Here is a 15084-nt window from a genome sequence, read left to right as displayed (position 1 = left end):
TGAGTTTGAACCTGGGGCCTTCTGTGTGCAAAGTATGCATTCTTTCCAGAGCTGCAGTCTGTGACCGTGTGTCCATTGTGGTGCTGGGACGTGATTGTGAACTAACACCCCTCCTCCCACTTTGTTTTCATCTCCATAAAATGTAACACATGAGAGGCATCTTAGAAGGAGTGAGGATATGCCTTTGGGTGTGAGTGTGTATTGCAAGGATTGGGGGGTGGGGAGAGAGGTATAGCGGTATTGTGAGTTATTTTCTGCAGGCATCAACACTGGGTAAGGTTTAAATATCTTCAAGTGCAGAGAAATACACATTATTATAAGTTGCAGATTCTTTTCACATCCATCAGTACCAGCATATGTGGGTGGGGCAGAATGTTACAGCTGGGTGAGGATGGTGCATGGGAGCAATAAGATTGGTGTTTTGCTGCACTGGTGGGAATGCTGAATTGGTGGCAGTAGTCCTGTGAGTGCAGTGCTATGGCCCCAACCCCACCCCGTAAACAGCAGTGATGTTGGTATCAGGAGACAAGCTCTGCCCCACTACACACTGATATCCATGTACTGTGACTGTAAATCTAAATGCATGCTGAGCAGTCCCAATGGCCACTTAATCCCAGGAGAAGTTCCAACCAACTAGGACAGGAAATCCTGGATTGTTGCTGACTGTTGTACTGTATAATATAGCTGGCGGGGGGATCTGTTGCTGGAATTGTCATTTCAGTGTTGTTTTTCTAAATTCTCAATTGAGAATTAAAACAGACTAGCCAACCCTAGAAACAAATCAGAAATGTATTCATTTTCTCTTGTTATGCAATTTAACAGGCCATGAATACAAGTGCATACACAAACCAGATTAGCATTCTGCAATATAAAAGCCCATATGTTGTGGCATATTCGCTGGTATATTGATCTCAATATATTTATACCTTATTTAGAAAACAACATGTTTTCTTTTTAAAAAACAAAACAAATACAAAATGGAGTTGAAGTGCGGAGAGTCTCGTGAGTTATTTATAACTCCTTTAGGACAATTTTTTTCCATGACAACCCCTTTTGTCAATATTGGAAGACACAGGTACTAAGGACTCCTTATGAACGAACTAAGGATATAGATTAAAATGTATTTAATAATGTGATTTGCTTAGTATTGATGAAATTTAACAGACGCTAGCCTACTGCTGAGTAATGCTGCTTAATTTAATATCCTGAAGGGGAAACACAAGGCAGCACTCTAAATGTTAATGAATGTTAACTGTTACAGCCCTCCTAATGCCATTTGGACTGAGACTATTTATAAGAAAGGACAGGAAGACAATACTGTACAGTAAAAAGGAAATTAGGCTCTTCGGGTCAATCACAAATGGCTCCTATACAAATCTAAGTAATAACTGGTAAACAGATAAGTCTTCTACCACACTGCAGCAAGATGGAACAAGTAATGTCACCAAGAGATAACACACCTCAGGGGCATCATGAGATACAGAGGGAATCTGAAGAGCTCTCAAAGACTCCAGAAGAGTAATACTGTGCAGTAACACAAACTATGTATATTACACTGTGAATTTGGAAATACCCCTCAAGGACTAATTTTTTGTTTAAATTAAATACATACTATAATAATGTAAGGGATGAAGTACTGCATACCCAGAAGTATATGAGAAGCTTCTGTTCCGCTGAGAGATCATGGTGACACCAACTGAGAGAGCAAAACCTTGAGTGATTTATCAATGTCACTGAATCCTTGAGATCAAATTTATAGTTTGAAGTGGGTACTTTTGGAGGAGATCGTTCCTTATAAGACATATGGAACTCCTCCAGTGAGCCTAGTTTTTGAGTGAAAATATGAAGGAAAATATATTAAATTGGGAGTTCTGCCTCAGAGCACTGCATTTTGTTGTTGTTTTGTTTCCATCATTTCCACAAGTTACGGTTTTACTTAAGAGGCATCTAAAAACCGATAGGGGAATAACAGACCAGCAAACAATCATAAACATTTCCAGAAAATATTTCATGTCTTAAGTTTTAAGACTAGCTTCTAACTTATTTCATTCAGCCTCTAGCCAGGAGCTTCTTTGGCTGGAGTCCTCTTGCCATGTTATTTCACATTGCAGATAATTTTGAGGGGAAATTAAAGCTGGACTTGCCTGTCTTAACAACTTTCACTCTTTAGTTTCCTCTCACACTGAAACAGAAACATTAGAACAGTGCTGGACCAAACCAAAAGACCATCCAATTCAGCATTGTGTTTCTCATAGACACCTCTGGGTAGACCACAAGTAAGACAGGAAGGCAAAAAACAACTCCCATTTTTCCTTGCAGGCAACTGGTTCTTAGAGGCATGCTACTTGAACCTGAATGTCCATATTCAGGAGATCAGATTGGTCCATTGTCATGATAGTTTAAGATTCAGTTTAAGGCCTGAAGCCTGGTAATGTAGTTGCTGTTTCCATGTAGGCGTCATACCTCAGCAGCAACAATTAGCAACTCAGTGGAAGATGGATTGTGTGGAAGTACCCATGCTAGCACCATTTCTCCTAGTAAAATCAACATTGTGACATTAGAAGTGATCGTGAGTTGGTTCAGATGCTACCTTCAAGCCAAATTTGGCCCCATTCTGCGAAACAGAACTAAAACACTCCAGCTCTTACCTGCCCACACAGTTCACCAGCCCTGCCTTTACCAGCCCCATGTGGAGGACCAGTGAAGACCACCATACCCTTGCTGGCTCCATGTATTTTGCTGTTAGAACCTCATAAGGACTGTCCTTAGTGCTTTTGCTTGGTTATATATATATATATATATATATATATATATATATATATATATAGGCTCCCCATAAAAGGTCTGAGATGATGCAGTTATACAGGGATTTCTGTTTGCAGAATTAGAGGATTTAGAATTTTGCTACACTTCAAATAAAAGATAGCATTGCCTCCCTGTCACTTTGGAAGGCAGAGAATGTATAACTTGGTTCGCCTTAGGGGTACTTTAAATAAGCACTCCACTTGTAATGTGCTCAGGCAAAATGACTTCTTAATTCATCTAGCCTTACCTTTGAATTAAAGCTAACCCACATTTTTTACAGCTTTCATTTAACAAAAGTGTCTCATTGTGTTACCTCTTCTTCTCTGTTCACTGTGCTGGCTTAGGCACAGCAGACCAAGAACAGACAAAAAAAGACTATTTTTGTGAACATTCTGGCCTGCTACTTCAATAGGTTCATATAACTCAATTTATTGTTAATTCTGTTAACAAGTAAATATGTGGGAAGCTGCAAGACTTTTCATTGTGCTTTGCGCCCTTCAAAAATAAAATACAGGAATGTAGGTAGTTAGTGCAGCTGTTCTCATGTTTAGGAGAAGCAAACTGATGTTTTTATTTTATTTTATTATTAATGCAGCATATAATGGAAATGGAAATTCCATGCTACTGAGCCATCTCAACAGTTTCCATTGTAGGCCTGAAACGGAAATGATGGCTCCTGCCCATAATATGGGCAGAAGAAACGTCTTTACTTAGTTTCAGGGGGATTGTAGGTGGGTTCCCAAGGAACCCAAGCTGCAGATCTGCTTAAACTTAAATTACTTTTTTTTTAATTTGCCCATGGAATGACTGAGCATACACTAAAGCACAATGCCATTGACACCACAACCCACCCACCTTCTTACTTTGCCCATATGCTCTTGTTTTAGTTGCAATGTGCATGTAAGCAGCAGTTCTTAACATTAGATTGTAGGCATGATGGAGCGCTGAGCTGAACATATATACAGTGTACTGGGCCCAGAAAATCCTGTTGGAACCCTAGTTTCTAGGGACTCGTCCAAGTGGTTTTCCCCTTTCCCACTCCCTTCCCAGGGAAAACCTGCTCTTTAGTGCTCAATCAGAGCAAACAAAGAAACTTCCTGACAGTAAGAGCTGTTCGACAGTGGAATTTGCTGCCAAGGAGTGTGGTGGAGTCCCCTTCTTTGGAGGTCTTTAAGCAGAGGCTTGACAACCATATGTCAGGAGTGCTCTGATGGTGTTTCCTGCTTGGCAGGGGGTTGGACTCGATGGCCCTTGTGGTCTCTTCCAACTCTATGATTCTATGATTCTATGATTCTATGAAAGGCATGTGGGATGCTAGATTTAGTAAAGAACCTGACTGCCCAAGGGAGGGATGAATTGTTACAACTCCTAGACAACTACCTGGAGAATGGAGTGGCCTTCAAGAATTCAGAAGCTCACCATTCCTTAATACAACAGAACAGATGAATGGGCCTGCATCAACACATGCATGCCTACTGTGAAAAGGAAGAAATGGATAGGAAAGCAGATTCAGTATCTTGCTCATATAGCACATACATATTTGTGTGGTGATTTAATACCTCAGTGTCTGTGTACCCAGATGATACTTGAGATATAATTTTGTGTCTGGTAAGTCTTATTGGAGTATCATCACAACCAATGCATCCAACTGCTGTTGGGAAGGAACATATCAATAGAGGGGATGTATATGCTGTCAATGCTACTTGATTTATAATGAAGCGATTGAGAAGATGAATGTAATATACTCATGTCAAATATAGCTATTCCTGTGGCTGCATATAGTTTTTATCAGTTTTCACCTGGCATAGGTTATGTTTCCCACTGTTTGCTTGTGATTGCGATGAAATATGGTCTTGCTTGGTTCATCTTTCCCTGACACACAGTACCACATAGCCTTGTTTCTAGAGTGCTGTTGGTTATTCCTCTTGGTTGGAGAAATGAAAATGCAGCTTTCTGAAAGTGCATTGCTTTTCATGTTTTCTATTTATTATTATGTATCCAGACAAAATGAAACTAATTAAAACTTTTCTTAAGCTAATAAATACTTGAAAACTGCCAGTCTAAACAAATATACTAGGTATTTAGAAATACTACCTTTTAATTTCTTATGACATGCTAGTGCTGAAATTTCACTTTTAAAAATCTGCTTAATTTTAAAAGCTGGGAAGGAATCCATTTGTTTCATCCTAAAGGCAGGAAGAAGGGACGCGGGTGACGCTGTGGGTTAAACCACACAGCCTAGGGCTTGCCGATCAGAAGGTCGGCAGTTCAAATCCTCGCAGTGGGGTGAGCTTCTGTTGCTCGGTCCCTGCTCCCGCCAACCTAGCATTTCCAAAGCATGCAGTGCAAGTAGATAAAAAGGTACCGCTCTGGCGGGAAGGTAAATGGCGTTTCCGTGCACTGCTCTGGTTTGCCAGAAGCGGCTTAGTCATGCTGGCCACATGACCCGGAAGCTGTACGCCAGCTCCCTCGACCAATAAAGCGAGATGAGCACCGCAACCCCAGAGTCATCCACGACTGGACCTCACAGTCAGGGGTCCTTTTACCTTTACAGGCAGGAGGGCTTTTAATCTGGCCAACACTTCTAGTGATAGAAGGAGGGATATGGTGTTGCCAATTTCACCTCTTCTTTGTTGCTTCTTCTACACCTGAAAATCTGCTCCAGGTGGTTGAGGGATGCTACTGTGCTGTGTGGAAGTTGTTGTGAAAGGTACAGGAGGGCAGGAGATAAGTGAAAAGCACTTTGCATCCTTCTGTCAGCAGAGGCCTCCACAAGATCAAGTAGCCTTTAGCAAATAGGATTCCTCCTATTAACAGAATAGGGTAGTGTTCTGTCACAGGCATTAACAGAAGGGTGGTGTTCTGTCACATGCATTATAATATTCATTGACTTTTCAGTTAATATTTGAATTATGTGGGTTGTTGGTGGTTTTTTTTGCTAATTCAGATTTCCTTCCCTGTTCTAGGACCTGAGGGAGGAGTGTTTAAAGTTAAAGACAAGAGTTTTTGACCTGGAACAACAGAATCGAACGCTTAGTGTGCTATTCCATCAAAGAATGAAACCAGCATCTGGCTTGCTGCTTCAGGTAGACTTAATTCATGAAAAGATCTTTGCAGTTTAAATATGTGGCATGTTATACTTACTGAAATTACATAACATTAGACAGCTTATGGCAATTTCAACAAGCAAAGTATGACAGTTGATAGGCACAGTGTATTAGAGGGACATTGGCTCTCTGCCATCTGATACTGTTGAAATTGAAAAATGTACAAATTCTGGAGGTACATTGAAGCTGAATAAGATAGAGAAGAGAGAATGCTCAGTATGCTTTCTAAAAAAACACTACGAAATCTAAGTCACTTTGGAATAATAAGTAAACAGAGCAACAAGAAGTATAGGCCATGTTGTAATAGGATAATTTCAGTCATGTAACTTATTGGATCTTATTGGATGAAGAAGAGATTTCTAGTCTAACCAATTAATTTATATAAATTTACAGAATACTCTCTATCTTTTGGATAAATCTGCACATGTCAATTTATACTTTTTATGGGGGGAAATGTTTAATGGGCTAATGGATTTGGCCTCTTTTACATCTGTTTTTTTCTGCACAATTCTTCTCAAATTATGAAAAATCAGCCACATTGAACTGACAACTGCAGCCTGATCTAAAGCATTATTTTAGTTGTTACAGTATACTACTGTTATAACAAAGGCTGTTGTTGGAGGGGTGAAAGTAAGGCCTGTTGAAATCAACATACTTAGTACATGAAATGAATAAAGGGTTAAAAAAGAGAAAGCAATCATTTTTTTTAATCAAACAAGATGGTCGTAACCCACTCTGTTGTGTATTTTTGCATAGAGGGATCCCTGTAGGACGCAGCAGAGTTCCTTCTATGGTGTGCAGGCATGGAAACTCACTTGGAAATCCCATCAGACAATTTTTGGTGACATTTGCTTGAACATGGGAATGATCAAACTATGGACAGGGCAGCAGCACACACCTCATCCTCAGACCTCTGTTTATGGAGAGCACATTCAATTGAACATGCTTAAAAACCATCTTCAGACCTTTGCAAAAATCACATGAAGATATGTACAGCAGCCCGGGAATATTGCAGGCTGAGCTTGTGTGTGTGCATTCCTACCCCAACCATAGTTTAAGCTGTCATGTGTTCAGGAAAATCCTGAACATGGTTTATGTTTATCCCATATGCCAGCTGAACATGCCCTTTCCTCCTACTTGCCTAATAGAATGGGGAGCCCTGGATGGCAATATGAGCAGAGAGCTCAGATCTCACATTTTCTGTGTAGGGTGACATGTTAAATTCAATACTTTTGCACATATACCCAGAAAGGGAACACTCTGCTATGCATCTCCCTGCAGGTAAAGTACTTAGTCCAGTATGCTTATGATGCGGATGCAAATATATCCTGAAAAATATGGAAATCAGTACCTTAGAATTAGTACCACCTGAGAATATTGATGAGCAATGCTCACTGTTAGTCTTCATACTTGTAAAGATACAGATTAATCAATTAAAACCCAGGATTCTACAGAGTAGAACATATATACAATATCTCTGTGTGATGATACATAATAATGATGAAATCGGAAAGATCCAAATGGAAGTAGAACCACCTTTCCGTCTTCAGTAAATCATGTTTAATTTGCCACCAGAGTATATCACTTAGAATCATAGAATCATAGAATCATAGAGTTGGAAGAGACCACAAGGGCCATCGAGTCCAACCCCCTGCCAAGCAGGAAACACCATCAGAGCACTCCTGACATATGGTTGTCAAGCCTCTGCTTAAAGACCTCCAAAGAAGGAGACTCCACCACACTCCTTGGCAGCAAATTCCACTGTCGAACAGCTCTTACTGTCAGGAAGTTCTTCCTAATGTTTAGGTGGAATCTTTTTTCTTGTAGTTTGGAACCATTGCTCCGTGTCCGCTTCTCTGGAGCAGCAGAAAACAACCTTTCTCCCTCCTCTATGTGACATCCTTTTATATATTTGAACATGGCTATCATATCACCCCTTAACCTCCTCTTCTCCAGGCTAAACATGCCCAGCACCCTTAGCCGTTCTTCATAAGGCATCGTTTCCAGGCCTTTGACCATTTTGGTTGCCCTCCTCTGGACACGTTCCAGTTTGTCAGTGTCCTTCTTGAACTGTGGTGCCCAGAACTGGACACAGTACTCCAGGTGAGGTCTGACCAGAGCAGAATACAGTGGCACTATTACTTCCCTTGATCTAGATGCAATACTCCTATTGATGCAGCCCAGAATTGCATTGGCTTTTTTAGCTGCCGCGTCACACTGTTGGCTCATGTCAAGTTTGTGGTCAACCAAGACTCCTAGATCCTTTTCACATGTACTGCTCTCAAGCCAGGTGTCACCCATCTTGTATTTGTGCCTCTCATTTTTTTTGCCCAAGTGCAATACTTTACATTTCTCCCTATTAAAATTCATCTTGTTTGTTTTGGCCCAGTTCTCTAATCTGTCAAGGTCGTTTTGAAGTGTGATCCTGTCCTCTGGAGTGTTAGCCACCCCTCCCAGTTTGGTGTCATCTGCAAATTTGATCCGGATGCCCTTGAGTCCATCATCCAAGTCGTTGATAAAGATGTTGAATAAGACCGGGCCCAAGACAGAACCCTGTGGCACCCCACTAGTCACTCTTCTCCAGGATGAAGAGGAACCATTGATGAGCACCCTTTGGGTTCGGTCAGACAGCCAGTTACAAATCCACTGAGTGGTAGCATAGTCAAGACCGCATTTTACCAGCTTCTTTACAAGAATATCATGGGGCACCTTGTCAAATGCCTTGCTGAAATCAAGGTAGGCTACATCCACTGCGTTCCCTTCATCTACCAGGCTTGTAATTCTGTCAAAAAACGAGATCAGGTTAGTCTGACATGACTTATTTTTCAGAAATCCATGCTGACTATTGGTGATCACAGCATTCCTTTCAGAATCTTCCCTGGTATTGATGTCAGACTGACTGGGCGGTAATTATTTGGGTCCTTTCTTTTCCCCTTTTTGAAAATAGGGACAACATTTGCCCTCCTCCAGTCTGCCGGGACTTTGCCTGTTCTCCAGGAATTCTCAAAGATGACTGCCAGTGGTTCTGAGATCACATCTGCCAGTTCTTTTAATACTCTTGGATGCAGTTCATCTGGCCCTAGAGACTTGAATACATCTAAACTAGCCAAGTATTCTTGTACTATCTCCTTAGTTATTCTGGGCTGTGTTTCCTCTGCTGAATCATTTGCTCCAAATTCTTCAGGTCGGGCATTGTTTTCTTTATTGGAGAAGACTGAGGCAAAGAAGGCATTGAGGAGTTCAGCCCTTTCTGTGTCCCCTGTTTGCATTTCACCATCTTCTCCTCTGAGTGACCCCACTGTTTCTTTCTTCTTCCAAACTTCAGTGTTTTGTCACAGCTTTGAGACTTGCCTTGCCTACCTTGCTCTCCGAGCCATTCCTTGTCCTTCATCTGGCATTATTCTAATATCTCAGTGGCCAGGTATTTAACCTGAAGTGACAGTATTTTTGAAAGTAACTGTGGTGGGCGGCGGCTAACTAGAGGACTGGCACCTCAGGAACCCCTTCCTCAAATAAGCCCGCCTGGTGCCAGCTTTCATAGTTTATCAGTGTCAGACATTTCAACAGGTTTTCTTTATTTTTTTAGTTTTGTTTTTATGGCTTTGCTAGATTTTGTCCTTTTTGCAGTTAGTTTTCTGTGGCTTTATACAAGTTCATCATATTTATTATTTTAATCTACATATTGTCCTGGAAACTGTGCTTCTAAATACAGTGGTACCTTAGGTTAAGTACTTAATTCGTTCCTGAGGTCTGTACTTAACCTGAAACTGTTCTTAACCTGAAGCACCACTTTAGCTAATAGGGCCTCCTGCTGCTGCCGCGCCGCCGGAGCACAATTTCTGTTCTCATCCTGAAGCAAAGTTCTTAACCTGAAGCACTATTTCTGGGTTAGCGGAGTCTGTAACCTGAAGCGTATGTAACCTGAAGCGTATGTAACCTGAGGTACCACTGTAAGTAGTAATACCATCAGCTAGCAGACATTATATTTGTTTATTATTATTTTTAAAAAACACATTAAATGTATAGAGTGTTCTGCAGAAATATAAATTAATAGTTTCTGCTCACAGCCTCCCAATCTAAATATATATGAGACAGAACAATTAAAATGGATAAAATATTTCAGAAGCTGGGTAATGCTAAACGAAAACAAAAGTAAATAAAGTAAAACTAATGTAATGTTGAATCTACTAAGTAGTAAAACAATCAAATTCAGACAGGGGATCAAGAAGGACATGCACAGCAGAATTTTAAATAATATTCTAAAGCTGTGTTTTACCAGGTCAGGATTTTTATCCAGCATCTACCTAACATGTATTGTCTATCCAGGTCTAAGGCAGAAAGACTTTAACATCATCAGATCCCTTTTAAATGGAGGTTCCATGAATTAAACCTGGGACCTTCTGCATGCAAAGCAGGTGCTCAGCCACTGAGCAATGGCCTCTGTCCATAAGCTGAAGTTGTTGCACTTGACCTTTCCCCTTCTATCAATAATTCTATCAATAAAATATCTAAAAACTACATTATTCAGTAACCAATTAGTACTGAAAATGAAATCCCATAAAAAAATAAATATGAAATGATGTTCCATGCAAGTATGTCAAAGAACTTAATTTATTGTATCACAACAAACCAAAGTTGTGTTTACCTGCCTTCCAGATTTTAACTTTTCCTGTTCTACCTTCTATAAGCATATTCTTACACAGTTTAGTATTTACTTGGTTTGCAGACCTTACATCATTTTTTTCTTACATTTCCTATTGATTTGTCATAAAGATATGTACACACTAACTCATAGTCATGTAAACCATTACAGGACCATACATGGAGCATATTCAGTATAAAAGGTAAAATAGAGAGATGCAGTTATATAGAACAGAGTTTTTTATGATGAGACTATATAATACAACCACAATTAAAAAGGATCTGGATATCAAAACAACCCTTTGACTAAAAAAAATATAATGGTATGTGAGTAACAGAATATTTTTACAGATATAATATGTATACAATGTGGCTCTTTAGATTTAAGTGTACTTCTCAAACAAACAGAACTCAGCAAACTTAAAAGTGCATTGGAATTTTCCATATAGTGTCATGACAATGAAATCTAAAAGCAAAAAAATTTGGAATTTTCAAACTAAGGCTTGTTATAGGGGAGGCATATTAGGTACAGTAAGTATTATAGCAGGTCATAGATACTAGAGCAAGTATGATGAGATCTTGAGTGTGTCTTCTCTGCAGCCTTCATGGTTCAATAGATGTACAATATGCATGTAATTGAATTGGTTTTGACAATTTGAGGTTGAGGGAGAGCAAAAAATAAAGTGGTCTATTGTTCAGATAAAGAAGTTGGTTTATTGTTCAATATAGCTTTCCTATCTGATAGTCACTCCAATCATGTATACTCCTTCTAGTGAAAGCAATTTGGTCTTTAGTGTCTGTCACAAAGATGTGGCCCCTGACTTACACATATTTCAGTTGCAGTGCTGTTTAATTGCCCCTAGAGCCTACTTTAAAAATACGTGAGGGTATGAAAATGCCCTATAATACTTGTTCCTTGAAAACTTTTAACTGCTACCGCTCTCTGCCATCCTTCTCCAGAAGAAGAGGAACAAATGGTTTTCACTTAGGCATTGGCACCCATTTGGAAATCAACTGTTTAATCATTTCCTTTGCAGTGTGTGTGTGTGTGTGTGTGTGTGTGTGTAGGATGTCTGCTGGCCCATCTTAATTCTCAAAGCACTGATTAAACCCCAGCACCCAGGAATCTGGAGGAGCCAGGGTACCCACAAACCCATAACAATATAACTACTCCTACTACTACTACTACCACTACTACTACTACTAATTATTTGTACCCTGCCCATCTGACTGGGTTGCCCCAGCCACTCTGGGCAGCTTCCAGCATATAGAAAAACACAGAAAAACATTCAACCCTAAAAAGCTTCGCTATACAGGGCTGCCTTCAGATGTTTCCAAAATGTTATCTCCTTAACATCTGATGGGAGGGTATTCCACAGGGTGGGCACTACTACCGAGAAGGCCCTTTGCCTGTTTCCCTGTAACTTCACTTTTCACAGTGTGGGAACTGCCAGGAGCCCCTTGCTGTTGGATCTCAGTGTCCAGGCTGAACAATGGGGTAGAGATGCTCCTTCAGGTATACAGGGCCAAGGCCATTTAGGGCTTTAAAGCTCAGCACCAACACTTTGAATTGTGCTCAGAAATGTACTGGGAGCCAATATAGATCTTTCAGGACTGGTGTGACGGTGGTCATGGTGGCTGCTCCCAGTCACCAGTCTAGCCGCTGCATTCTGGATTAATTGTAGTTTCCGAGTCACCTTCAAAGGTAGCCCCACATAGAGTGCATTGCAGTAGTCCAAGCAGAAGATAACCAGTGCATGTATCACTCTGCACCATTCTTCCATCTTCCATTCTTCTTCCTCTATGTTTTCTGTGTATGGTCACAGAAGTAAACTTTTGAAAATTAGTTATTCTTATAACTAATTTTTGTCACATTTCATCTTCAGAGCAAAACTCAAAATCATTTAGTTATTCTACAACAAAGAAGTTAAAACATAATTTAAATTGTTATTTTTGAAAAGTGTGACATGAAAAATTTCAGTACATAACTCATTCCTTGTTTTATATAGATACACATTTTTCTGTTCAGCTCCCCCCATACACATTCCTCACAGATCAAAAGAAAAAATGATTACTCCAGATTTAGTCAATTTCATGTAGTGGAAATTTTCTATAACTATGTTCAAAGGGCTTTACAATAAAACTATTATTAAAAATTACAGTGTCATGAATTTTGGACAAGTATATATATATGTATATTTACATATATACAAAGTAGTTGCAATAACCTAGAGCCTGGTAATATTGAAAAAGAAATGCTGCTGTTTATCTCAGGGATTTGATTATGCAGATTGGTACATTAATTCCTTGGCACTTGAAATTTGATGCATCCATTTCTGGCAGTGGATGTCACCACAAGGGAAATCTAATTCCCATCATGAGAAGATTAAGTAAACCAAACTCTGACCCAGAAGAGCCAAGCTTTCTGAAAATAACTAGAGTTTCAGTCTCTGAAACACTACGTTCTTCTGCAGCAAAATACATTGGACTCAATCTGGTAATCTGATCTGAGTATAGAAACTGCAGTGACCACAAGGAGATGCCTCACTCAGATTAGGTTTTTCCTACTTTTCATATTTTTCTTCATATTTATTGCTGCTGTTTTAATTTGCTGGGTTGTTTTGTTGTTGTTGTTGTTGTTTTTTAGTGTACTTTTATGTCACTATTTTTAGATGCTCCCCCTAATATTGCATGTGACCTTTGAGCAGAGAGGTTGCTGATAAATGATTGTATTTATATTATTTGCTAATTATTGTCTCACTCTTTGAATTTAATGGAAACTTTTGCATTCAGAAGGGTCCCATGTGCATATGAATGTGCATAGATCTACATTTAACGTTCTTTTCTGGTGCTTTTGAGATCTTGATTTGGCAAAGGAATTTCCCCCAAGTTTGTTCTTGTTTTATCATCTATATTTTGTTTAGGAGAAAACACAACACGAGCCCTAATTTAGACTACTTGACAAGTCAGTCCATTGTTTATTTCCCAGCAGTAGGAAGGGAGGATGGGTGTCCAATGCTGGAATTCAATTAAATGTGGACTATTTTAGCGTAGGAGAGGTCGGGCAAGTGCCAACAAGAACAGATCAGAAAGAGCCAAAAGTCTGTTGTGCATTGTGGATTTTTAAAGGGATTGTTTACTGAGACCATCTGTGGACATCATAGTAGGTATTGGTTGCTGCATTGTTTTATTTCAACTACAGCTTAATGCAGGAATGGGGGATCTTTTTCAGCCTGAGGGCAGCATTTGCTCATGGGTGACCTTCTGGGAGTTGGGAAGGGGTGTGTGAGGTGAGAGGCAACAGTTGGGTAGGGCAATGTATGTAACTCTTATCTTGGTACAATGGCCTACATTCCAGCCACACAAAAGACAGAGGTTTTCACACACACACACGTTCATATACATGCATGCACATGCACATGCACACACACATACCACTCTCCAGCCAGGCAAGAAAGAGACATGATCATATTCCAGCCCGGCAAAAGTACTCAGAGAGAGCATGGAGCAGGGCATGTGAAGAGTGTGGCCTATGGAGGCACAGCCTGGACAAGTCCCAGCAGTCACACAAACCTGGTTGAAGGGATGCAATTTGCCCCCGGGCCTTAGGTTTCCCACCTCTGGTTTACATACATACTTGATTGAAATTTATACTGTACACAAAGCAGTAACTCAAAGCAGCTAATGTGATGTGTGAACCCAGTCAACATGATTACAATGAGTTATGGACTTCTTTCTTTTCTAGAATAGGATGACAGGTAGAACCAACTCAGAACTAAAATTTAAAACCTCTTAATGAGTCCTATGATGAAAATATTTTAGAACTGTTGTTCTGAAATACTTCATGTTAATGTGATATTCTATCTTTTCCCCACATATACTGACATTTGAAAAACATTTTGCAATATGTGAATGTGAAAAGCTATTATGTAGCCTTATGGCTTAAAGATTGCTGTTCTTTCCTCTGGAGCGTTGAAATTGGCCTGTATTTTAGACCATTCTCCGAGCATGTTGGCCTGTATCCAAAAAGCTATGGAACTAGTCCTGAAAGCCTAATGAAGTTTTACAACTGTTTTCTCTGAATGACTGTTCCCCCTGTGGTTCATGACATACCGTTTTGAAACTGAGGTGTGTTTCAAAAGCACTTTATGATGTGCTGACTGATATTCTTGAGCTGAGTGGCTGAGGGATGCCAGTGGAACCTGTCATTCAGCTTTCCCTATGTAAAAGCAACACTACATTATCACATTGCATCATCCCCAGCCAGTGACAAATTTTGGCCCTATTTGATCCTGTGGTCCCCAACACTGGTCAACAATTCAAAAAAATAAAATCTGCTGAATCCTGATTGAGCCTAAGTAGCTATTTTCATGTTTGCCAGTCTCATATGTTTTTATCGCATTCTGAATAAAACTGATGAAGATCAAACACCATTCCAGTTATTAATGGTATGCATCTGGCTTGATAGGTTCAATTCATTAATTGACTTATTCAATGAATGCTTCTCTTGGATGTCTCACATCATTTCATT

The 15084-nt window shown here is 39.9% G+C and overlaps 1 protein-coding gene across 10 annotated transcripts in view; it reads left to right on the top strand.

Annotated features, from left to right (window-relative positions):
• NCKAP5 (NCK associated protein 5) overlaps positions 1-15084 on the top strand; it is a 647162-nt gene that overhangs the window by 502540 nt on the left and 129538 nt on the right. For all 10 annotated transcript variants that reach the window (XM_081870239.1, XM_081870235.1, XM_081870238.1 and 7 more), the window contains one exon: positions 5772-5891. In XM_081870239.1, coding sequence (XP_081726365.1) covers positions 5772-5891 — 120 coding nt within the window. The remainder of the gene's footprint in view (positions 1-5771; positions 5892-15084) is intronic.

Source organism: Podarcis erhardii, assembly GCF_964252035.2.
Source record: "Podarcis erhardii genome assembly, chromosome: 1".
Classification (NCBI taxonomy): domain Eukaryota; kingdom Metazoa; phylum Chordata; class Lepidosauria; order Squamata; family Lacertidae; genus Podarcis; species Podarcis erhardii.
The sequence above is the reverse complement of the archived record's forward strand: the minus strand, read 5'-3'. Positions and strand labels throughout refer to the sequence as shown.